Source organism: Ciconia boyciana, chromosome 3 (assembly GCF_034638445.1).
Source record: "Ciconia boyciana chromosome 3, ASM3463844v1, whole genome shotgun sequence".
Taxonomy (NCBI): domain Eukaryota; kingdom Metazoa; phylum Chordata; class Aves; order Ciconiiformes; family Ciconiidae; genus Ciconia; species Ciconia boyciana.
Window position 1 is genome coordinate 63,544,496 of NC_132936.1, and position 23,449 is coordinate 63,567,944.

The 23,449-nt window shown below is 42.1% G+C and overlaps 1 protein-coding gene across 3 annotated transcripts; it reads right to left on the bottom strand.

Annotated features, from left to right (window-relative positions):
- Positions 1-481: 481 nt before the first annotated feature.
- Positions 482-20,262, bottom strand: SLC18B1 (solute carrier family 18 member B1). 3 transcript variants are annotated; one of them, XM_072855887.1, is made up of 14 exons: positions 20,057-20,261; positions 19,351-19,487; positions 18,142-18,237; positions 16,378-16,451; positions 15,456-15,603; positions 12,398-12,554; positions 10,709-10,845; positions 8,870-8,971; positions 7,233-7,324; positions 5,687-5,782; positions 4,231-4,305; positions 2,674-2,767; positions 2,531-2,577; positions 482-1,041 (listed from the first exon to the last, which is right to left on the bottom strand). In XM_072855887.1, the coding sequence occupies exons 1-14, from the start codon at positions 20,100-20,102 to the stop codon at positions 969-971; spliced, it is 1,374 nt and encodes a 457-aa protein (XP_072711988.1). In that variant the 5' UTR covers positions 20,103-20,261; the 3' UTR covers positions 482-968. The 3 variants fall into 3 exon arrangements, with proteins under 3 accessions (XP_072711988.1, XP_072711987.1, XP_072711989.1); XM_072855886.1 differs by having other exon boundaries at positions 19,351-19,490; XM_072855888.1 differs by lacking the exon at positions 8,870-8,971 and having other exon boundaries at positions 19,351-19,490; positions 20,057-20,262.
- Between the last annotated feature and the right edge of the window lie 3,187 nt (positions 20,263-23,449).

A 23,449-nucleotide genomic window follows, 5' to 3' on the forward strand; every position in this document is an offset into this window, starting at 1 on the left:
AAGGCAAATTAAAAGACTTCGCCACAACCAAGGTCAGGAAGTCTAGTGGGAGTTTGCCAGGCATGCCCTTGTCACAGTTCCCCTTGAGTTTTTTTGCCGAGCATCTGAAGGAGGTGAGATTTTTTTTCCCCATTGTTGGAAAATAGTAGCCCTAGACTTTTGATATATTTACTGTTGCAGAGGCAATTAGTGCAAACATTCCAGCTGGCATTTATTAGTAAAACAGATCTCACACACACCAAGCTGAGTCTTCATCTGTAATACAAACATACATGTCTGTGCATGTATGTATACACACATACACACACGATGCCAAGCCTCCTCCAGGACTGAAGATCACTTAGTTCTGTGTAGAGATGCTAAGTCTTCTCTTCGTTACCTTTGCCTCCCATTTTCAGGCACTTTCAAGATAATACAAGTGCTGGTAGACAAAAAGTCTTTTAGACTCTTGGTTAAAGAAAATTCACACAACTTAGGAAAAAAAGTTCCTTTATTGAAAACAATATTGTGCTTAATGCTCTGTCATTTCAAATTCTGTTTCAACATTTTATGTTATCAGTTAAAGTATTACAAGATAATGAACTTTCTTTAAAAAAATACAGAAAGTCATGGTAGCAAAATAGTAGCTTTATCCAAAAATAATGCACAGCAGGCTCAAGTATAGAAACCAGACATTTGAAAACACACCTCTTCACATACAGTGGTGCACTGTATATGGAACACAATTAAACAGGCTGACATCTGAGGGTTACTCATCACTTCAGCCAATCCACATGAGGACTTCCAAAAGAAAGGCAGTCAGTGTTTAGTGTTTCAAAACAGTAATGCAGCTACAACTAAACCACAACTGGTTGTTGGCTATGGGATCATGTATCCCAGCTCCAGAATAATGAAACACTGTCAAGTCCACTCATCTCAACACTAGGTTAAATCACAATAGTAAACAGAGAATTTAAAATTATGTCTGGCTATGTTTCACTGCCCATCAGATGAGTTCTTTCTTCATTATTACCAGGAGGATTTTGCAGGCTGGAACTGGAACTGTTTGCACAAGGAAAAGAACAGGAGGGAAGAAACAGGTTTAATATTCTCTAGATACTTCTTTGCAATACCAACGTTACAGCAAAAAAGCCACACATTACATGGAAAGAGCTATGTGGATCACTGGATTTGGTTCCCCTCTGTTGCACAGAACCACGTACTATTGCTTTCACACCTATCATTTCACAGAATCACAGAATGGTTTGGGTTGGAAGGCACCTTTACAGGTCATCTAGTCCAACCCCCCTGCAATGAGCAGGGACATCTGCAACCAGATCAGGTTGCTCAGAGCCCCATCCAGCCTGACCTTGAATGTTTCCAGGGATGGGGCATCTACCGCCTCTCTGGGCAACCTGTTCCACTGTTTCACCACCCTCATTGTAAAAAATTTCTTCCTTATATCTAGTCTGAACCTACCCTCTTTTATAGTTTAAAACCATTACCCCTATGGCAACAGGCCCTGCTAAAAAGTCTGTTGCCATCTTTCTTATAGGCCCCCTTTAAGTACTGAAAGGCCGCAGCAATGTCTCCCCGCAGCCTTCTCTTCTCCAGGCTGAACAACCCCAACTCTCTCAGCCTTTTCTCATAGGAGAGGTGCTCCAGCCCTGGGATCATTTTTGTGGCCCTCCTCTGGACCTGCTCCAAGAGCTCCATGTCTTTCCTGTGCTGAGGGCTCCAGAGCTGGATGCAGTACTCCAGGTGAGGTCTCACCAGAGCAGAGTAGAGGGGCAGAATCACCTCCCTCGACCTGCTGGCCACGCTTCTTTTGATGCAGCCCAGGATACAGTTGGCTTTCTGGGCTGTCAGCGCACATTGCCAGCTCATGTCCAGCTTTTCATCCACCAGTACCTCCAAGTCCTTCTCTGCAGGGCTGCTCTCAATCCTTTCATCGCCCAGCCTGTATTGATATCAGGGATTGCCCTGACCCAGGTGCAGGACCTTTGCACTCATAAAGTTCACATGGACCCACTTCTTGAGCTTGTCCAGGTCCCTCTGAATGGCATCTCATCCCTTAGGTGTGTCAACCACACCACTCAGCTTAGTGTCATCTGCGAATTCGCTGAGGGTGCACTTGATCCTACTGTCCATGTCGTTGGTGAAGATATTAAACAGTACTGGTCCCAGTACAGACCCCTGAGGGACACCACTCATCACTGATCTCCATCCAGACATTGAGCTGTTGACCACTACTCTCTGGATGCAACCATCCAGCCAATTCCAGCTCACAGATACCCTCCTGGAGGAACCATCAGTAGGGTTCGCTCGTTAATGTCACAGTCCTGTTGCTTGTATAGAACAGGCATTGCCTGGTTTAGGTCTCTGTTTAGGTCAGTAGGGATTTAGGAAAGCATACAGACAAAGTATTTAGACAATATTTTTACTGCTCATCCTGTCATTCATTATCAGGTTGGAAAAAATGGAAGCACAGCTTTCAAAGGTTTGCTTTATATGGCTGCAAGTAAAATAAAGAATAAATATCTCAGCATACCTTCTCCTTGTTGCCTCAGTGATATAGAATATTCCAGTGGCAAGACCCTTTGAGGAAACAGTTACAGTTGTAATAATAATAACCTTATGCAATAGCTCATAATTGCAATAGGTATAAAAAGCAAAAAATGTATAATTACTTACACTTAACAGTGCCCATCCTCCTTGGATGGCTGAGGCCCATTCAAAACCCAGCTTTTCATTTAGAAATCCTCCCAGAGTGGGACCTGCAAATGCCCTGCAACAAATCAAAATGAGGTACTGGCATCCCAAACAAAAAAGATAACGTATCATATTCTCAGACAACTTTTTTTATTGCATTTTGTGGCCTCCCTCCATTGATTCTCTCTCCTTTGTCAACAAAGAGATTGTCTTCCGCAGACCTAACTTTCCTATAATCCACAGTAAGTATTAATTCTTTGTTTGCCATGGCCCCAATAAACCTGTCTAGTTACCTCCTCAGCTGGAAATAGAATCCACATCAGAAAGCTGAATGCACTCTTTTCTGTACCTGGAATGGCTTGGAGGCCCCATTAAGGACCATGTTCTAACAGGGCATCTATGCCAATCAATCCTATCATAAAAGAAATTTAAACTCTCATCCCTCAAAATGCAAACCTTCCACACTTCAAGACAAAAGACTGATGGATATAGGCAGGTGGGGAGGCACATTCTGACAGACACGGTCACTGCAAGGTTGAGCTGTATGTAACTGCCCTGCACTTTCATGCCTGAGAATGCCATGAAAGGTTATGCAGCTGCTGTCACTTCATGAAAGGTCTTACATGATATGGTCTCTTGCTACAGAAAGGGACAAAACTGTGTAAAACTAGAGAGACTTCCTGGAAGCAAGTCACATAATAAAACCAGGTTTGGTAACAGCATAAAACTGGGGTTTGGTAACTTTATACTATGTATATCTGTACTGAACCCTACATCAAATAAACAGGACAGCTATAACTTCAGTTAGCTTGGAAAAAATGGTGCAAATTTGTACCACTGAGACCCACCTGCAGCCAGAGAGGACTACAAGGACAGATTAGAAAAAGTCCTGGAAGTGGCTGTCAACAGGGGGACTCTGTCACATCCCACTGAGTGACAACTCTGAAGGGTCACTCAGCCAGTAACACCTTTCACTCATTTCTGTGATGATCGCTGGGTAAGAAAGGCAGGCACATTCTCCTAAGCTACACAAACACAGACCTTGAAATATGGCTGTGGCTGAAAGAGAAGATTCTACCCTAAGCTATCCCAGACAAAAGGAGGAAATGTGGAAAATGAAAAAGGGGCAACAGAATTAGTCAGGAGCAGATACCTTCTAGCTCACTCCACGTGGGTGGACTTAGCTTTGTAAAAAATTAGGGTCCACCTCTCTCTATATGAGGCATTACATATCTCAGTGACAATAAAAATGATCACACAGAAGGGCAAGCTAACATCCACTTAATCACTGCAGCTTTTTGATATGCAGGGCAATAGATTTCAAGGAAGACAAGTTCAGAGTACGTTCCCTTTGTTGGGTAAAAAAAGCTTTGTTTTAACATGTCCACCAGGCACCTGTTTAGCAAGAACCTCTTGAATCAAGGTCAACACAATGACTGCAATGCAAGACTTCTGGTTGTAATGCAGCAGGCTTTCGTGTGGCAATACTGTAAAACAACTGAACACTCACAACTTACAAAAAGGTGACTGTATACCTACCCAAGGGACCACGTGGCATTGAAGAGCCCAGACACCAGTCCCAGCAGACTCAGACCTTCTTCAAATCCATTCTCACTGCAGAAAGACAGACCAGTTAGAGTAGTACAATACATTATGTCTCAGTCTATAGTCTTCCCCTATAGAGAAAGTTTTTTCCCTCCTTTTAATTTACACACAACATAAATAGTTAACAAGCAAAAGTGTCCAGTGGAATACTTTCTGTCTACCCAGTACTTTCTTGTTTGCTGCCTCTCTGGAGGTTTGCAGTGCTACTTCTCATCTCTGATGTCTTCCAAGTGAGATTTCTAACATCACACTGTCGCTCATTCCCCATGTTTCATATGGCAAGTGTAAAACAGTGACAGGTGGTTTTTCAGAAGGAACAACCTTGTTCCAAGAGGAACATACTAGTAAGAGTAAATCAAGACCCTTCTAGTCATTACTGCCAAGCCACATCACAGACCTTGTACTGTGAGCAAGTATGACTCCGGTAGGTGCAGCTGTTAATGCCAATGCAGACTGAAAATCCAGTGAAAACTGCTTGCTATTAATGATCCTCAGAAGCTGAAATAAATCCTATCTATATAAAAACAATACACAGGTTGCCCCATGCTATGGGACTGTCCTGGTTTCAGCTGAGATAGAGTTAATTTTCTTTATAGTGGCTGGTATGGGGCTATGTTTTGGATTTGTGCTGAAAACAGTGTTGATAATACAGGGATGGTTTAGTTGTTGCTGCACCAGTCAAGGACTTTTCAGCTTCCCATGCTCTGCCAGGTGCACAAGAAGCTGGGGGGGGACACAGCCAGGACAGCTGATCCAAACTGACCAAAGGGCTATTCCATACCATATGACGTCATGCTCAGTATATAAAGCTGGGGAAGAAGAAGGAAGGGGGGACCATTTGGAGTGATGGCGTTTGTCTTCCCAAGTCACCGTTACGCGTGATGGAGCCCTGCTGTCCTGGAGATGGCTGAATACCTGCCTGCCCATGGGAAGCAGTGAAGGAATTCCTTGCTTTGCTTTGCTTGCGTGCACGGCTTTTGCTTTCCCTATTAAACTGTCTTTATCTCAACCCATGAGTTTTCTCACTTTTACTCTTCCGATTCTCTCCCCCATCCCACCGGGGGGGAGTGAGCGAGCAGCTGCGTGGTGCTTAGTTGACGGCTGGGGCTAAACCACGACAGGGACCCAAAGTCTGATGGACTTCAGTGTGTTCATAGTACTGAGATATACATTTACAAAATTGTATTTGGAGTATAATGACTGGGGTATAATGCTCAGTCAGAAAAAACTAAGACAAGGGCAGTCAAGCATTTAAGTGTTACTCGCTGCCTTTATCTCAAAAAGGGGGAAAAAAGCCACACCAAAACCCCACTTCATATTCGCCCTTGAAAATTAGTCGCAGTTTCCTACTGTCAGTAACATGAAAGATGTGTTAGACCGAGTTACTTACTATGCACAGTGCAGTATCTCTGGAAACACTGGGATAGCACTCATGCCAAGGGAAAAACCAATCAAAACCAGCACTAGCACAAACATCCACAGCTGACTGAAAAAGAGGCATTTAAAAGAAGTTAGCTGCTGAAGACTCTTTTCAAATAAGAACACCATTTGCTGTTTTATCAGCTCTCCATGACTGACCAGAAAACTAGGTTTCTTGAAGCCAAGAAGAACTCTAAATGAATACTAACACTTGAAAATACAGCTTTATGCTTAGAAAAACTTTGTAAGAGAATTTTAAAATCCTGTGCTCAAGTCAAATATTTCCTTAGCAAATGCAGTTCATTTTAAGAGGAGCACATAGAAAAGAGGTGGACAGACAAGCTTAACTTAGCAATACATATATCCAAACTCCAGACTTGCTTTGTTGCACTAATGCAGGATTTTGCAGGTACAATTTGTAGCCTGATACATTATACCCAAACAGACTTAGCTAAGGAAAAAAATGCTGAGTATTTTACTGATTTCCTTTTCTCACCAGCTGTTTCAAATCTATTTAATCTTCTTTAAAAAGTATGAGTCTGGGAAGGAGTTGACGACTAATTCTGTGCATTACAGAATCATGGAATATCTCAAGTTGGAAGGGACCCATAAGGATCATCGAGTCCAACTCCCTGTTCCTCGCAGGACTACCTAAAACTAAACCATATGACTAAGAACGTCATCCAGACACTCCTTGAACTCTGATGGGCTTGGTGCCATGACCACTTCCCTGGGGAGCCTGTTCCAGTGACTGACCACCCTCTTGGTGAAGAGCCTTTTCCTAAAGTCCAGTCTGAACTTCCCCTGATGCAGCTTCATTCCGTTTCCTCCTGTCCTATCACTGGTCACCAGAGAGAGGAGATCAGCACCTCCTCCTCAAATTAGCAAGCCTATCATCAGCTTTAACAGAGTATATAACCTAGGACAAAAGGACTATACACTTGTTTTTTAAATGTAGCAGAGTGTTTTGCTGTGAATTAACTTGAGAGCTATGGCAATGCAGTGTTCAGGTGAAACAGACATTGTCTCTACTTACCTAGCTGAAAACAAAGCTATAACCTGGCATTTTCCTCAGTAATATATATACACACAAAGAGAAGAAAAAAAAATCAACACTGCTGCACAGCCATACAAATAAATCCCATAGTTCAGAAACGATGAAATAGAGAAAATTGAAAAATAAGACAGAAAGAGAACTTTGTTTTGCTGCACTGGAAATACCACAGAATTGGAAGGAAAGGAAATTAAAAAGCAGCATTCTTCCCACCACACACGCGTTAATATGAGCAAAGACAGTAACAAAAAGCAAAGGAAAAGGATCTGTTTTATTAAGCTGTAAAATCTCAATTTTCAGATGCTTCCACTGCTTTACATTCATAGTCTCAAGCTAAAAAAATAACCTGTTTCACGGTCAGAGGTGCTAACTATAGACTTGTGGACATATGTGACTATGGTCTTGATAGCTATGACAAAAACATCACGTAAGGGGACAGGTTCAAGAAGAGGCAGTTCTGTACCTTTCAATGTGCAGTACAGGAGCAGGTCCTAACATGAAAAAGCACAGTGCTGTCATTAAGCCTCCAGATACCAGCAGCCACTTCCTGAGGTACTGTGAAAGAAAAGGAAGAGGTATGTAATTTAAAGATGTGAAATTATAATGTAACTATTTTGTCTTTCCTAATACTCCTCTTCTAAATCTTCATCTCCTGAAAAGTACTGGTCCTGTAGAGACCACCCTTACACACAAACTGGGAATTCACAATTTCTCTGCCGGTTCTGAACACAATCAAGAAACACTGAATTCGTATTTCCTCACCATCAATGCAATCACTGGCAGCAGTTGCTTAATACAGAGATTGCTTCAGGATACTGAGTAACAGTGCTACTTTGTTAGCAAAGTATTTTAGGTCTTACTCTTCCTTAGTATAAGAAATATATAGCATTGCATGTAATTCTCATGTACAAAGGCCATTATTAGTTTGTGTCGGGGAAAAAAACAATGTCAGAAAACTGGCACTGTCCTTTGTGCACATCATTCAAAGTCTAGGTTTTCTTGACCAATTAGCAGTGGTTGTTAACCAGGCAGTTCTAGGTACATCACAGTCAAAGTCTCTTTCTATGGTGCATTTAAGAGCTAGAGAACCATAGTCAGTCGGTGTGCTGATCTAATTTGGATATTACACTTTTTAACAGATATCCTCTTCTCAAAAGCTGATAAAATTAGATGTGGACAAAAGCATGAATAACTGGGACACGTTTTCCCACTCTCCATTCCATATTGGCTGGAAATAGATAGTGCTTAGTCCACTGGAAAAGCTCGACACATTTCAGCTTTTCGTGGTTTAGACCCAGTCAGCAACTAAGCACCACCCAGCCGCTTGCTCACCCTCCCCCCCGCAGTGGGATGGGGGAGAGAATCGGAAGAGCAAAAGTAAGAAAACTCATGGGTTGAGATAAGAACAGTTTAATAATTGGGAAAAAGAAAAAAAATATAATAATAATAATAAATTGTAATGAAAAGGAAAACAACAAGAGTGAGAGAGGAACAAAATCCAGGAAAAAAAAACAAGTCATGCAACCGCTCACCACCCGCCGACCGATGCCCACCCAGTCCCCGAGCAGCAATCGCTGCCCCCCAGCCAACTCCCCCCAGTTTCTATACTGAGCACGATGCCATATGGTATGGAATAGCCCTTTGGCCAGTGCGGATCAACTATCTTGGCTGTGCCCCCTCCCAGCTTCTTGTGAGCCTGGCAGAGCATGGGAACCTGAAGAGTCCTTGACTACTGTAAACATTACTTAGCAACAACTAAAACATCAGTGTGTTATCAGCATTATTCTCATACTAAATCCAAAACACAGCACTATACCAGCTACTAGGAAGAAAATTAACCCTATCCCAGCTGAAACCAGGACACAGCTACAGTATACGTGTCCACCATTCTTTACTATTTTGGACATTCTTGTATTACCTGGACCTTGCAAAAGAGACCTTCAAGTTGGCAGTATTCAGTGCACGTGCAAGGTCCCGAAAGACAGATCCCTTTACAGGACCAGGCCTACCTCCATTGCTTCAATATGGGAAGTCCTCCAGTTTTAACTAAATGCACAGAGTGCTTTACTAACCCTGCACAAACAGCAGGGTAGTACTCACTGGCAGTTTGTCGCTTAGGAGTCCGAGGAGGGGAGAAGACAGGGAGTACGAGAGTGCCAAACCAAGGAATACCAAGCCCACATAACCAGGTGGGAGTTTGAACTATGGGAAGGAAGACAAATAAAACAAAAAAACCCAAAACAACAAACCATATATGCTATATTCATTACAGGACAATCCAAGAATTGTATTTTAGGTCAAAATACTGAAATGCGTGATTTTAAGTATTTTACTGATACCATACAGAGGTTTTTCAAGTATTTGAAGTCATCAGCAGAGCTCCAGTTTCCTTCCACTTCCATTTCTAAGCACAGAGTGAAAACACCTGACACAACTGTACTCAGATAAAGCCTAAATAATCTCAGGAGGAAACACTATGCTATGTCCCTACACCAGCACACTGGATTCTAACATTAATATCTGGCACATTTGAAACAAACACTTCAGACACTGAAGTTTAGATGGATTTAGTCTTTACCTCTCCAATCTTCAGTTTTATTTCCACTTAGAACAGGAAAAATACTGTAGTCATCCACTGCTAATCAGTGCATCTTAAAAGTAAGTAGTGTTTTTGTGTGAAAACACAACTCTGGCTTTTCAACCAAAGGAGGATTTTTATGAGAATGAGTAAGAGGCTTTTCGCAAACACCCTGAGGTCTACATTTTCCTAATGCAGAGTCACATTTCTGCATTGAAACAAAATGTGTAATGAACCAAAAGCATACCAGTCTCTCAAATGAGTGCTTTAACTACCAGTTAGAAGGTATTCCAAGACATTTCATGTGGCATGGACTACATAAATATTCACTATTTCCTTGCCATATGCAAGCACATGATAATAACTCTAATTTAGTGGTTAGAACACCTGCCAAGAAGGTTACTGCCCCTTCACAGCAAGTATCTGTTAGCACAGAGCAGAAGGAAAGCAGAAGAGCCACAACAGTGTGCAATATTTTACAGTGGAATAATTACAGATCCCTCCTGGGTGTTGGAAGACATACATTCACATCTCCACTGATGGAAGAGGTTAGCACCAAGTCTCCTCCACCCTGGCTGAGTGCTCTAAGTACTGGACAAGACAGACGAAAAGTAGGAGCACAACAACCTGTGAAATGCTACTCCCTGGAAAAACAATTAATAAATAAACCACTCAAAAAGCATTGCTTAATTTCACACAGGAACAGAATCTTAAACTGTTTACTTCAAATTCATTACCTTAAACACCATGGGGAAAATAGGTCAGTAAAATTACGCAGGAAACAAATAAATAAATATTAAAATAAATTAAAAGTAAATAAATAAAATAGCATTTGCCTTTTTAATGAGTGAGTGAAGAAGTCAGCTGGCAGGCCACATAGTTGCAATCAGTTTAATTTTGGTACTGCTGTAAGAAAAGGCAGGGCTGCGACATCATGCCCCCGAAAACAAATGCCCACATCAAGAGATACAACACTGTCAGTGACTGTTGCAGTTTTACAGAATTTGCTTTCAGAAAGGAGGAAAAAGTCCCTTGTTTACAAAACCAGCTGCTATGCCCTGTTCAGAGAAGGTACTCTGCAGTTGAAAGCCAATTAAGTGGAAAAAGCACATTTTTAAAGTCCTTTATACTTCCTCATTCTCAAAGTTACCGAGACCCAGCAGCAACAGATGGTGTAAATGGAAACCGTGATTTGTCAGTACTGTGGAAATCAAGTTATTTGGAAATCATATTATTAACAGTTAATTAAAGCAGTGTAGTTGGATATGGCTTAATTTTGTTTAGGATATTTAAACCACATTTATAACCAGTTATTTACTATTTAGCAAGTCGAGACTTCCCTGCATGTTAACAGGACTTACCTTCTTTAGGATAAATAGAGACATTGTGGGATCCAAAAAGCCCAAGCACGCACTTAGAGAAAATATAGTAAGACAGAGTAGCAAGACTTTCGGCAGAAGAATGAGCTTCCAAAAGGAGTCCTTGCTAGGGATCGAATCTGTTTCAAGAGAAAAGGGGGGAAATTGCATTATTTTCAGCAGCATAAGCTCATGATTGATCTTGCTTTAGAAAATAAATCAGTATTTCCCTTTTTCTAGTCCTTTTACTCTTGTTATCTAACAAATGAAAGTCAACAGTAGACTATTACGCACTATACTATTTTTATATTTAAAAACCAAATTCGATAGGTGAATAAAAGAAAAGTACACAGTTTAGATTCCAACATTGCAAATACCCAACCTGAAAAGAACAAAAGCATATACTATTCCCAATTATATGAAAATACGGTTACTTCTCTGCTAGCACTTGTACAATGAAAATCTCACGAATAGGTCTCAACTTAAAACAACTTGCACACATGCATGAACCGTTCATATCCAATCAGAGAAACATGCTTTGAAAGTAAAATAAAAAGATTGCTATTTATCAGTTGAGATCTGTCCGAATTTTTAAGCAACCAGTCACTGGGGTCTCCTACATGTCCAATTTGTACTCCAGACAGGAAGCTTCTTTCAGATGTCATGGTTAGATGTCATTCCTAAGTCAGGCTCCCTTCCTGATGCTGTTGGTGCTTTAATAGTTGAATGCGGTCTCAAAGTATACATAGAACTAAAAGTTCATTCATTAGCATCCACCAGCTCAGAGCTAATGTTTACTTAACGTAGTTTCAAATTGGCTAGTAGTATCATGACTCCATACAATTTCAGAGCTCGGGGAAGTGGGGGGGAAGCCAGCAGTAGCAGCACATGGTTAACCACTACGAGTTTCTTCTAAAAGCCAATATATATGAAGTTATTCTCCAAGGTTTTCATATTTAAGAGGAAAAGATACTTAAAAAACTTATTTTAAAGTTACTAGGTTTTATTCTAGAAAAGAACAACAGAACTGTAACCTTGCAATTACAATGTTGTGTGAAGACTTATCTTTAAGTTAAGTTTCTGTCCAAGCAGGACCATCTAAAATTTAATCAAATTTATATGACATCCAACACTTCAGTTAAACCCCTCCTTTATTAACTTTAACATTCTCTCATGCTAATCAGATCCTGCATCATTCAGTACAAACAAACCCTTTTTGTTCTCCCTGTAATTCTGTTTTTTTCCCCTCTGTTAACCCCTCAAACATGTCAAGTTCTCTTGTTTTAGGCAAAACCTATCTCCAGCTGTTCTTCAACTAGCTGCAATGACAAGCTGATACAAAGAAGACACAACTGGTCTTTTACAAGCCCTGAAGCTAGAGAGACAACAGAAAACAAAAATCTATCTGAGTTCACTTCCACACAGAGTTCTTCGTGTTTGCAGAGATAGGCATGAGGAGTTGGATTCATTCCAGGCCATCTGCACACATTAATTTTAGATTTTTTAATCTGATTTTTAGATTTTTTAATTTGCATACATTAAAACATGGGCCTGATCAAGATCACAAGTTAAGTCAGCTGGAGCTTTGCCCTCTGAGTTGTATCAGATTCCAGAAACTGGTATTTTTCTAAAACACAGTTATATCCATGAGAAATTAAGGTGAGTGAAGGAGACAGGAAGAAGGGTGCTTACCATATTTTGGTAATGTGCACATATTCACAGGCACCAAGAGCAACACCATGCATCCCAGTGTAATGAAAGGGACCTCATAACCAAATGATTGATACAAAAAGCCACCTAAAGGTGGGCCCAGCACCAGTCCGAGTCCTGTAAAAATTTCAAGGCTGCCCTAAAGGATTAAAAAGAAAGCAAGCAAAAAAAGTCAGAAAGCTGAGAAACTCCAGTGTAACAATAAAAGCAATCCATTTTTCTGAGGAGCAGCACAACATAGTCAGGCTAGTGAAAAGAAAAAGGCACTGCATCACTAAGGGGGATAACAGCTAGTAACGACCTTCACAAAGTGGGATAGCAAAAGGAATTTTATGAGTTGTCTGCATGACGGCCATCACCTCTTTTGCTTCACTACAGGGAACCAGCTGCACTGCAGCGTTAGCCACTCTGCTGTCACCTAACACATCCCAGTCCTGAGGCAAGACAAATGCTCTACTGAAGGAAAGCATCTGTAGGACAACTCAGGCTGAAGTGATCACCTCTCCCATCTCCAGTTACACACCAACCTGAGGAGGAGGACCCAAACAAGCCTACTCAGATGGGTCATTATCTCGTGGGATGAGGTACACGGTGCCAAGTTAAAGTTTTCTCTCCATAACAGACCATTTGTATTCACTGACTAGGGGTAGGAAATAACAGTGAAATTGCAATGGGGATAACTCAGATTATTTAGGCTATAATTTCATAGTCTGGCATATTTTATAAGATACTAATTTTCAAAAGGACAATAATACAGTTACCATTAAATCTTGTGTTACAACACCATAGTCGCCACTGTCAACATCTGCCTCAATACTTGACTAATCAGTGCTTAGACAACCCCTTTTAACAAGTAACAGCTGGTGGTAATAGTGGCTTACAGTTAAAAGTTTTGCTTACTTCTGGGACCCAGAAAGATAGTATAGGGATTCATCCTCATCTTTAATTTTACTGATACAAGTCAGAGTGTCAAATGGCCCAAGAGCAGGCAGAGTCAGCAATAGCCAAGTTCTTTACCCTAGCTCAGCCTAGGGTCCCAGCTTTCTCCTTTCCTAGGAAAGGAAATAACTAGTAACAGCATATGACTAGCAAGTCCTCAAAATTAGTTCTACATAGATTTGAGACATTTTGGTAAACTTCAACACATGGAATGCCCATGAGTTAACATAATTGCATCCAACTAATGCTTTTACTTGTGTTCCTCACCAACCATAAAAAATATTTATGATTGGTGAGACTTCAGTTCAAATCAGGCTGTATGCCCTCTAAGTTAATGAATTATTGAGCGGAGCGGGGAGGGATCTGAGGCTTTGCATTATTACAGATCAGGGAGGATAAGATAAACCTGATATTGTAAGAAAAGTGATATTGCCTATGTTCTGAAGTTCGTACCTCCTCCAACAGAAGGATCATGTTGACAGATGCTCACTTCCCACTTCAACAAGGCTGACATGCCTACATTTAATAACTTCCCCATACATTCTCTAGGGTACCCAATGGGTAAAAGGTTGGCTGAAAACTGGTACCAAAAGGGTAACGAGAGGAAAAGTCCTTTTCAGTATCTAGCACTATCAAGAAGGGCAATGGAAAGCAAGGCTAAAAATCCCTCATCCATTTCTTCAGGCTTTATGACTTTACCGTACGATGCATCTTGCTTCAAGTAATCAGCTCTTCCTTCTGCCTCCTGCCTCTGCCACCACCATGGGCAGAGCTCACAGCAACAAGAACTCTCCATCATGTCCATTTAAGGACAGTAAGTGTACATGAATGAATTTGAAAAGCTTTTATTCTCATGCAGAACAAGACATGAGAGTATATAATATGGCAAACAGACCAGTGTTTAAAAGTGATGTGTCTTCTGACAGCACCCTTTCTAGATTTCAAACAAAGGTAGCTTCCAAGCCACAGCTGTGCAGTGTTTCTGATTGTGGTCTTGAAGTGACCTTCATCACCACGTACCACTTTCAGCTATGCATCATGTTTATTGTGCTGCCACCACAGAATTTCATTTATTTTCAAGACTTATTATAAGATAGATAACTAAGTCCCTTTAAGTCAATTAACAGGTTACTTACCTGTTTAAATTACATTTTAAAATTTGCCATCAGGAAGCCTTAACCTTATTGACTGAATAAATCCAAAACATTATTACAATGTATAACCTGCTTTCCAAAGAAATTGCCAGCTCCTCACTGTTGATGCAATTTAGTAGGTTTTTTGCTAGTTAGGAGGTCATATTTTTATAGACATTTATTTATTTATAGAAGTAACTATACAGCTTAACAATAGTAATAAAAGTATCAACTTTTCCAAGTTTGTTAAGTGTTCTGAAGGATGTTCTTAATATTTGTTCACTCATTAAAATTTAACCCAGTTATTTCTGTCAGTCTATATTGGAACTGAAACCAGAATTTATTGAAAAAGAGAAAGAAAAAGCAGCATTTTATTAAACACATAACTTTTTTTTTTCCTAACACCATAAAAAACCAACTAAATAAGGATATCATCTCTGGTTGAAATGAATCATTGATGACCAGAAATAGTGCCCTCCAGATTTCAAGTTCTAGCTCTCCTCTTCTCATACATCACTTTTATCAATAGATTAGAAAAATGAAATCAAAATTGTTTCCAGTTTCATACCTTTCAGTCATTTAAATCAATACTATTTAAATGAATTAATCAAATTTCTTGAATCAATCCACATGGATTCTTACTAGCCATGTAGAAGCAGTCACTACAAGCTGTATTAGTATTTTAATAGCCTGATTTCAACTGAAGAGATAACTACTGCCATCAATGCTCAGCTGTCTTCAAAACATAAGCAACTAATACATACTACTTCATTTATATCTAATTGGAGTTATGCTAAGGTCTAGACTTGTTCTAGGATTGTGATTCTAGATTAGAAACAAACTTTACGTGACAATTTCAAATATGCCTGCATATGAGACAGCAGATTTTTTCCTCGTGGTTTTGGGCTGCCTACTCACAATTTATCATACTGCAGGTACTCAGCTGTAACACTGGTTTTTGCACTTACCAGGACAGTAGCTATATTATTGGGAAATGCCTTTGCAAGGATTGAAAACGATGCTGTCATTGCTGCTGCAAAACTTACTGCATCCATTGCTCTTACTAAAAAGCAGAAACCGATGAACATTGGTCCACTTGGCACCTTGTCCAGCATTCTGAAAAAAAAAACAGTAAATGGATATCTCTCAGGATGCAACAAGTAATCTACTAAAGGCCCTGGAGCATCGTTTCTTACTCATTAAAGGACACAGTTACAAGACACTCAGTGCTTTCTATTGCCACATCTTTTTGAATCACATTGGTGAAGTCATTCAAACTCTACCAAAGTACTTCTGGTAGCTTTCTCCTTTTCCCCTTTCTTTGGTGATGAAAAGAGCATGAAAAGCCTAACCTGTGAAAAACTCCAGTGCCATCTTCTGTTGTATTTCATAGCTTTTCCAAGCAACTGTGCAAGGAGTCTGATGCAAGGAGTTACAACTACCTAATAAGAGCTTCCTTCATTGTTAATAAAACTTTTATTTTGCTAAAATGAGTGGTTTAGCCTCTCCGCCTGCCAGGCAAAGCTTCTCATTTGCACTCTATATTTTTAAGAAAAGAATAATTAAAACATTATGCATAAATAGTTCCCTTATTGCTGAACTTTGACAGACTTCTTGCTGTTCATCAGCTATGGTAGTTATTTAAATACGTAGAACCTTCCTCCTTTGCTTTCGAAGTACTAAAGAGGCTTTGAAACCTGCTGAAAGGGAGAAGTGTTCATTCTGCTTTACAAGGGATAGATAAAAAGTAAAGATGCAAAAAGTTAGGTGACCTAACCAACACCTGGAGATGGCCAAGAGTTTCCAGCTCTGTTTTGTGTCCATCTTTTCACATGGATGAAAATGATTAGAACACAAATGCAACAAAACCAACCAACAAAAATTACTCACCCAAACAGAATGGTCACACATCCCGAAACAAACATCCCTGCCACAAACGTGAATTTTGCTCCCAGATGCGTAAGCTGTAAATTAAATACCATTTTTACATGTTATTATTTCAAGCCTAGATCAAAAATCTTTCAAAGTAAGTTACTGTTAAGAAATCAAAACATTATGGGCACTTTATAGTGTCTGTAACTAAAAGATCTGGAGATCTGCTCCTGCCAGTGTGCCTTCATGCAATACTGAACCTAAAAATATTCTGAACGGTTAAGTGACTTAACCCAGTTTTCAGAATGGTAAGACAATGGGGCAGTTAACTATTTCACAGCGCTGCGCTGCAGCTTCTGCAGAGCAGCAGTTTACAGCAGCATTCCTCATGATAAACAAACAGAAAGTAATACATTCCCCCTCCAGCACTGTCAGTGATGCCAAGTCAGCAATACCTGTCACGTATATGGCTCAGGAGACTCCATGGAAGCTGATTTTAAAGCAAATTTATCACAACCTTTAACGGCACAAAGCTTTGGCACAGGAAGCACGGTAGCTTCAGGCTTCCCCATTCATTACCAGGGAAAGGACCCCACCTTACTTCATTTCAGACTCCATCACCAGGGTGAAGGACAACAAAAGGCATGCCATAAAGTTAGCTCAATCCTGTAACAAAGTACATCTGAGCTTCTAATTCCATGCTGTAACTTCCCCTAAGGACAGCAGGTATTTCAGACTCTTTTCTTGTTCAGGCCTGGACAAAGTCCTTGTGTTTTAGCCGTTATTACTAAAGCCCACATTTTGCCAAGTTTCACTGAAACCCTCCGGATTTCTGATTGTTGGACTGTCCACCTCTATTGGTGCTCTCTTCACCTGTCTGCAGTGAGGATGGCACGCTCACTCTCTCTCTCCCCTGCAAAGTACTTGGTGAGGGTTGTGCCATAGTTGAATGCCATCACAGGCACTGAGACTGGACTCACCAATGGCACCTGTGTGACGCCTTGATGAGCCACCTCACCACCAGAGACAATCATTCACCCCGGGGTCAGCAAAGAGACTGCTCAGCCAAAGAAAGAGAAGACTGACGCTGCAGCAGCCCCAACTTAGGGTATAATCCTGAGCAGCCCTAGCCAAAAATGCATAGACAGCAGTGCTCCAGCATATAAACAAACAAGCTGTTATATAATTTATTTGTAATTTCTCCAGCATGAGAAAAATCCTGAATCTGTGGGAAAACTGAAGTTTCAAGAACTGGAGACGTTTATCTCATATTGCTGTATAATGAAGTGGAAGGGGAAACAGAGTTAAGCAGCAGAGAGTCATAATAAAAGGAAATGTCAAGAAAAAAACAACATACCAGAAAAGAACAAGGGGTGCAGCTAACTAAAGAAAAAAACCAAAACCAAAACAAAACATCTTAAGAACATTGACAAAGACAAACAGAATGTGTAAGTAAGTGCAATAAGTACAATGGGGGGTAGGGGAAAAGGAGAACTGATCACCAGATTACTCTGAAGCAAACAGAACAGTTAACCAGAGAAACAAAACAGCTACATGTCCACCACCCTATGCTACCCTCAAGAACTGTAGAAGAGTAATTTTAAAGTTGTGCTGACAAGACTTAGATCAGATTCAGACTGACTAGTCAGGCTCCAGTTACTGCAGACACAAGCCTGCAGGAGTGTTACTGAAGAGACATCTCTTTTCTCAGCCTTAGAGAACTGTCTTCATGTACCAACCTGTGTCATCACAGAAATAAGTTACAGCTTCAATTATACTTACATAATTTCCAAAGATTAAAGAAGTCAAGAAATTGACCAAAGCAAAACATCCAAAAATCAGGCCAACAACTGTGTTACTGGCACCTTTTTTTTCTGCCTGCAAAAAAGATCACAACTGTGTAAAGATGAAGGCAAATTCTTGAGGTGAATAACGTTCATACCTTGTACATTTAATCTTTTTTAATTCTCTGTTAGTGCAGTTACAAAGCAATTTCCTTTCTCAAAGACAGTAGGGGCTCATAAGGTAGCAACACAGCAATTTAAAGACATGTTGCACTTCTATTTAAGCTATATGTAATCAAGGGAAAAGCAACGTTTAGTCCTCAATGAATGGAAACACTGTGCTGTTTACTGAACTACTGAACAGGTGACCAGACTTTATACCGGTGGCTTCAGCTGGTGTGCAACAGAGCTAGCTACAAAGCTTTGATCCCTCGCATGGTGAGAGGGCAATGAACAGAGATATCTGTTATCTTCACTGTATCATGCCTCCTCATAACAAGCGCCAGGCAAATTTTTTACTTATCTGACTGGCAAAATACACTTACTCGGGTACAAGCAGTACATAGGAATATTTAGAGCAAAAATAATCTTAACATTTCCTAGTGAATACTTGGGAACAGCTTGGTCATGAGAGAAACGGACTTCTGCTGCAAAGGCACTATGACCATTTTTTTTCATCCTATATTTAAACATTGTATTCACTCAACATAAGCAGAGATTATTTTTTTTCCCCTCCAGTTGCTAGGTCAGGAAGTTTAACACAGTGAATGATGGCCCAGCATGAGTTAACACAGAGATAGCTATAAATAAAGAGTCACTGAGTGGCTAGGGCACTGAAATGCAAGCCAGGACACGGGCAGAGTTTTAATCTCAGCTCTACTACCAAACTACTATGCAACACCAGTCAGAAAACTATTTCACTGCTCCGAGCATCCATTTCAACTTCTGTTTCATATCATTAGTTTGCTGGCTCCTCTGCAGCCACAGGGGGGATGAAATTAGTCCATGGACAGGATCTAGGTCACCATTACATACACCCTAATCTATTTTAGCCAGCATCAGGCTATCACTATGAATTCCCACAACTGAAGAGTCTAACTCGGAGCTTACAGCCAGCCATAAGGGTCCCACAGTGTTCAAGATCCTTTTAAAAGTTTCAACATGCAAAAGGTAATCTAAAGAGTAGCTAGCTAAATTGCTTGTTTACCTCTGAAGGGAAAAAGGGTCCCAGGATTGAATAGCATATCATTGAACTGAAGTTTATAGAAGCTGTCGCGGCCATTGTATATAGCTGTTCTCTGGTAAGCCTTCTGGATTGCTCACCAAGTGCTTCTGGCACGCCATCTTCTTAAAATACAAAAGAAAAAGAAAAAAAGTATTATAAACTCATAGAGGAAAACACAATTTGCAAATCAGGTTTGAAAATTAAAATCCGGACAGAACTTCTACCCTGCCGGCCCTGCGGAATTAAATCAAGCCGCACTGCTTTCCTTCCTCACGCAGCAGCGCAGACTTCCCCGTAAGGGCAGCACCGTCCCCGCCCGGTGCCCGCCTGCGGCCGCGCCTCAGCCCACCGGCTTTTGCAGGAGCTGCCCCGCCGCGCTCCCGGCCCGGCACCACGCGTACGGCCGCGGAGCGCTCCGCGGCTGCGTGAGCACACAGCTCACGGGACAGCCCCGGGGGCAGCGCCGGTACGCGGCACTGCGGGATTCAACCCCCGGGAGAAACCTGCCCCCATCCCCTGCACGCCCGCTCCCTCTCGCAGCGCCGGCTCCGGCGCTGCGGAGCGGCCCTTCAGCGCCGGCCTGGCCGCAGCAGGCAGAGCCTGCGGCGCGGCAGCTGGCAGCTGGCTCCCGGCCCCGGTCGTGCCGCCGGTCGCCGGCGGAGAAGCGCGGGGGGCCCCCGCCTCCCACCTGGGGGCTGCTCGCTCCCCGCGCCGTCCGCGGCCCGGCTGCCCATGGGGAAGGAGCGCCCCGCCCGCAATGGCCGGCACGGCACGGCACGGCACGGCGCGGCACGGCACGGCACGGCGCGGCGCGGCGCGGCGCGGCGCGGCACCTCCCGCCGCCCCGTTTGGCAGCGGCCGCGGGCTGGCGGCGCACCGGGGACCAGCGCCCCGGCCGCCGCCACTGAGCATGCTCGGCCTGCGGGGGCGGCCTGCCGCGCCCCACGCCCCGCCGGCCCCTGCCTGCCGCCTCGGGCCGCGCCGGCAGCTCGCGGGAGAGCCGCCGCGGGGCGGCCCGGGGGCGGGCGGGGTGCTGCGGCCAGCGGGCCCGGGTGGGGCGAGCTCCGGGCTCTCTTGGCAGCCCGGGCGGGGAGAGCTCCGAGGGCGACAGCAGGCGCCGGGCTTTGGGCAGTCTGATAATAACCTGCTGGCTCCCGGGTACGCTGTCCGTCTGGCTCGGGGGAACAGCGTGCTTCCTTACGGGACCTGGCAGAAGGTGAAACGCAGCCTGTGCTCTTGGGACGGCGGCTTCGGCAGGTTACAGGTGAAGAAAACCGAGGAGGCAGCGGACAAAGCTGTCACGAGAACAAGTGGGCATTTGCTGAAGACAACTATACCTCACCTGGACGTTAGAAAGATGTTTCCAACAAGCAGAACAATACATATTATAGAAAAGCCTCACAATGGAAGCGTAAATCCCAAGTGTGTTCAAACAGGAGCTCAAAGAGTTTATGAATATTATGCCATGGTGACTGCTAGGCACTGGGGGAGCTGGGGTCAGGGACCCAAGAGGTACATCCCACTTCGCGCAGCTAAAGGAAATTTGGATCGTAAAGGAGGGGTTGGCTCTAGGGACTCTGCCTTGCTGCAGCTGACTGACCCGGCTGCATTGCCTGAAAACTGAAAGCCTTTGGCCCAGCTCTGCTCTCTGAGATTCCTCAGGGTGGCTGGCAGTTACTGTAGGACTGCTGATTTACCTTGTAAGGTAATTCATCTGTTTTAAAAAGAGCCATAACGTCTCTGTCTTCCGTACCTGTCCTGGTTTCGGCTGGAATAGAATTAATTTTCTTCCTAGTAGCTGAGGAAATAGCCTAGTAGCTTTTGAATACCAAAGGGAGATTCAGGATGGCTTCTTAGGACTGGTAGACCAAGCAAGATTGATGATCATCTACACAGCCTCTAGCAAGTTACAGGAAACATAAAACAGTAACAGAAAAGCTGAATGACAAAGTTGTCACAAGAATCAATAGCTATAAACTGGCCAGGAGTAAATTAAAGCTGGAGATGAGGAAGAGGTGATATAATCAATCCACTTGGCACAAGTTCCCATCAGGAGGGGAGGAAAGTGAGGAAAGAGATGAGGCATGAGCTGGGGACCTCTTCAAAATTTAATAAAAGACAGACCACCTATTGCTTGAAGAGAAAAAACAGTAATTACTTCTTAAAAGCACTATTTTAACTAGGCCATCAGTATTCCATCTAGTCACCAGTTATAATATTAAGATGCATAATAAGGCATTTCAGAGCAAATGTTGCCATGTAGCTAACTTTATAATCCCACACTGCATTTGACAGGAAAAAGCAGAATTACTTTCTTATCACAAGATTAGGAAACTTTATTTTGCAGCCACAAAGAACAACAGCCACACGTTCCTTTGGTGAAGCCTATTTTGACAATATATTGTGCGTGGTATATATTATGGCTGTGAAGTTAAAAAATCCCTAAGAACTACCTTGATCTTTTCCTGTCTGCCTCCAGAAAAACACAGAAATGTAAATCCTTTTCGTAGATACTGCCCCTTGAACAGCCTTACCCCCCCAAAAAAGAGGAAGAGCACTTGCAAGTCATCCCGAGTTCAGCAAAAGGATAGAAAGAACAAGGTATGCAAAGCATGGCACACAAATCGAGCAAATAAGAGAAACTTGTAGAGAGAGATTAAAATCGTGGAGAGAGAATAATGCTTTCATTTTGTGGCTAGAGAGAGACAGTCAATTATGTTCAGGAGGTGAAAGTTTTCACTCCAACTGCTTGCTCTTTTCAGTCTAGACTCTCACTCAACAAATTCCAACTACTTTCAAAACCCAGTCCTCCTCTCATTAATAATTACACATAAGTAATGAGTAATCCAATAAAGCCTATGGAGTCAGATTTCCACAAAGTCAATGCGTGCAGTAGAAGGCTGAAGTGTGGGAAGTAGCAGAGATGCACCGTGATCAGCATGAGCTATGGCTCCAATAATGAAACGGGGCTATGAACTCCCTATGTGTGCATACAGTTTACTTATGCACTGCTCATTATTGCCAGAAGAAACTGGTTGATGGGACATGTTTGTTAATTCTTGATATATTCTTCATAAGCTATAAATATTTGTTAACCTTTGAACCGGGACTTGTTACCAGCCTGTCATGGTAGTTTTTCAAGTCTAACAAAAATCTTTTTTTTAAAAGCATACAAGCCTTTCTTGCTTATGTCATGTCTGCAGCAACTTTAAAAAAAATGTATCTTTCCTTTCAGATCCCAAATCATATGTAGAATTCAAGCCTTGGAGTGCTAGCCCTCTATAAATACTACAAATAGATCCTACATCCGTTGCTTATGTCCACAAGATAAAAACATATTAAGAACAATTGCTTTAAGAGCAGCTTCCTTTGTGGACGTCCAGGGCATTCTGAAATGCTCAGCACATATAGGAATACATATCCCTTATTATTGTTCTGTATATTTGTAGAGATCTTAGAAATACTTTTGCACCACAATCCAGAAATCACTTAGCCAGTGCTTATTTGCATCATATTACTATTTCTTTTGCCAGAAGTCATAGTGGCTGCACGCACGTATTTGAAAAGAGTTTAAAATGGCTCTAATGTAACCACATGATAACCACATTCTTTGAGAGTTTAATGCAGAACCTGTGGAAGGCAACGAAAACCAGCAAACTCTTTTGTTCAGTTATCGTGACATCAAGGTCTTTTTTCTTTTCAAGTCGGTATTGAAATGCCGTAGCTTGTCCTCCTTCTGAGACCCCAGAATGGCCTCACCATAGTTTCTCCAGGTGCTTGAAACTCGACGCAGACGTCTCTTGCGCTCATGAGTAGCAGCATGCGGTTGGCTGTTCTGAACCGTTACCTGGAGGCGCTTGGAAATACACATCTCTCCCCTCTGGGCTGGTGAGCAGCACTTCTGTGGATATAGAGCAAGAAAATCAGTAAAAATAGCCTGGCTTCCCATCTTTATGGTGCAGAACCTTTTTTTTGGACTGTGTGACCAAGAAATGAATAAGATAATTGTTTAGGAAGAGTAGGGTGAAATGTACTCTGGTGTTATTTGCAAGAAGGCTTCCAACTCGATGTTCCACAAGAC

Excerpts from the sequence above, each read along its gene's own strand:
- SLC18B1 (XM_072855886.1), bottom strand. The coding sequence starts at position 20,102 with ATGGGCAGCCGGGCCGCGGACGGCGCGGGGAGCGAGCAGCCCCCAG. Across the intron at positions 16,452-18,141 it reads CTTTAATCTTTGGAAATTAT|CTTACGCATCTGGGAGCAAA; the intron begins GTAAGTATAATT and ends TTTAATTTACAG. Across the intron at positions 5,783-7,232 it reads CCTGTACTGCACATTGAAAG|TCAGCTGTGGATGTTTGTGC; the intron begins GTACAGAACTGC and ends CCTCTTTTTCAG.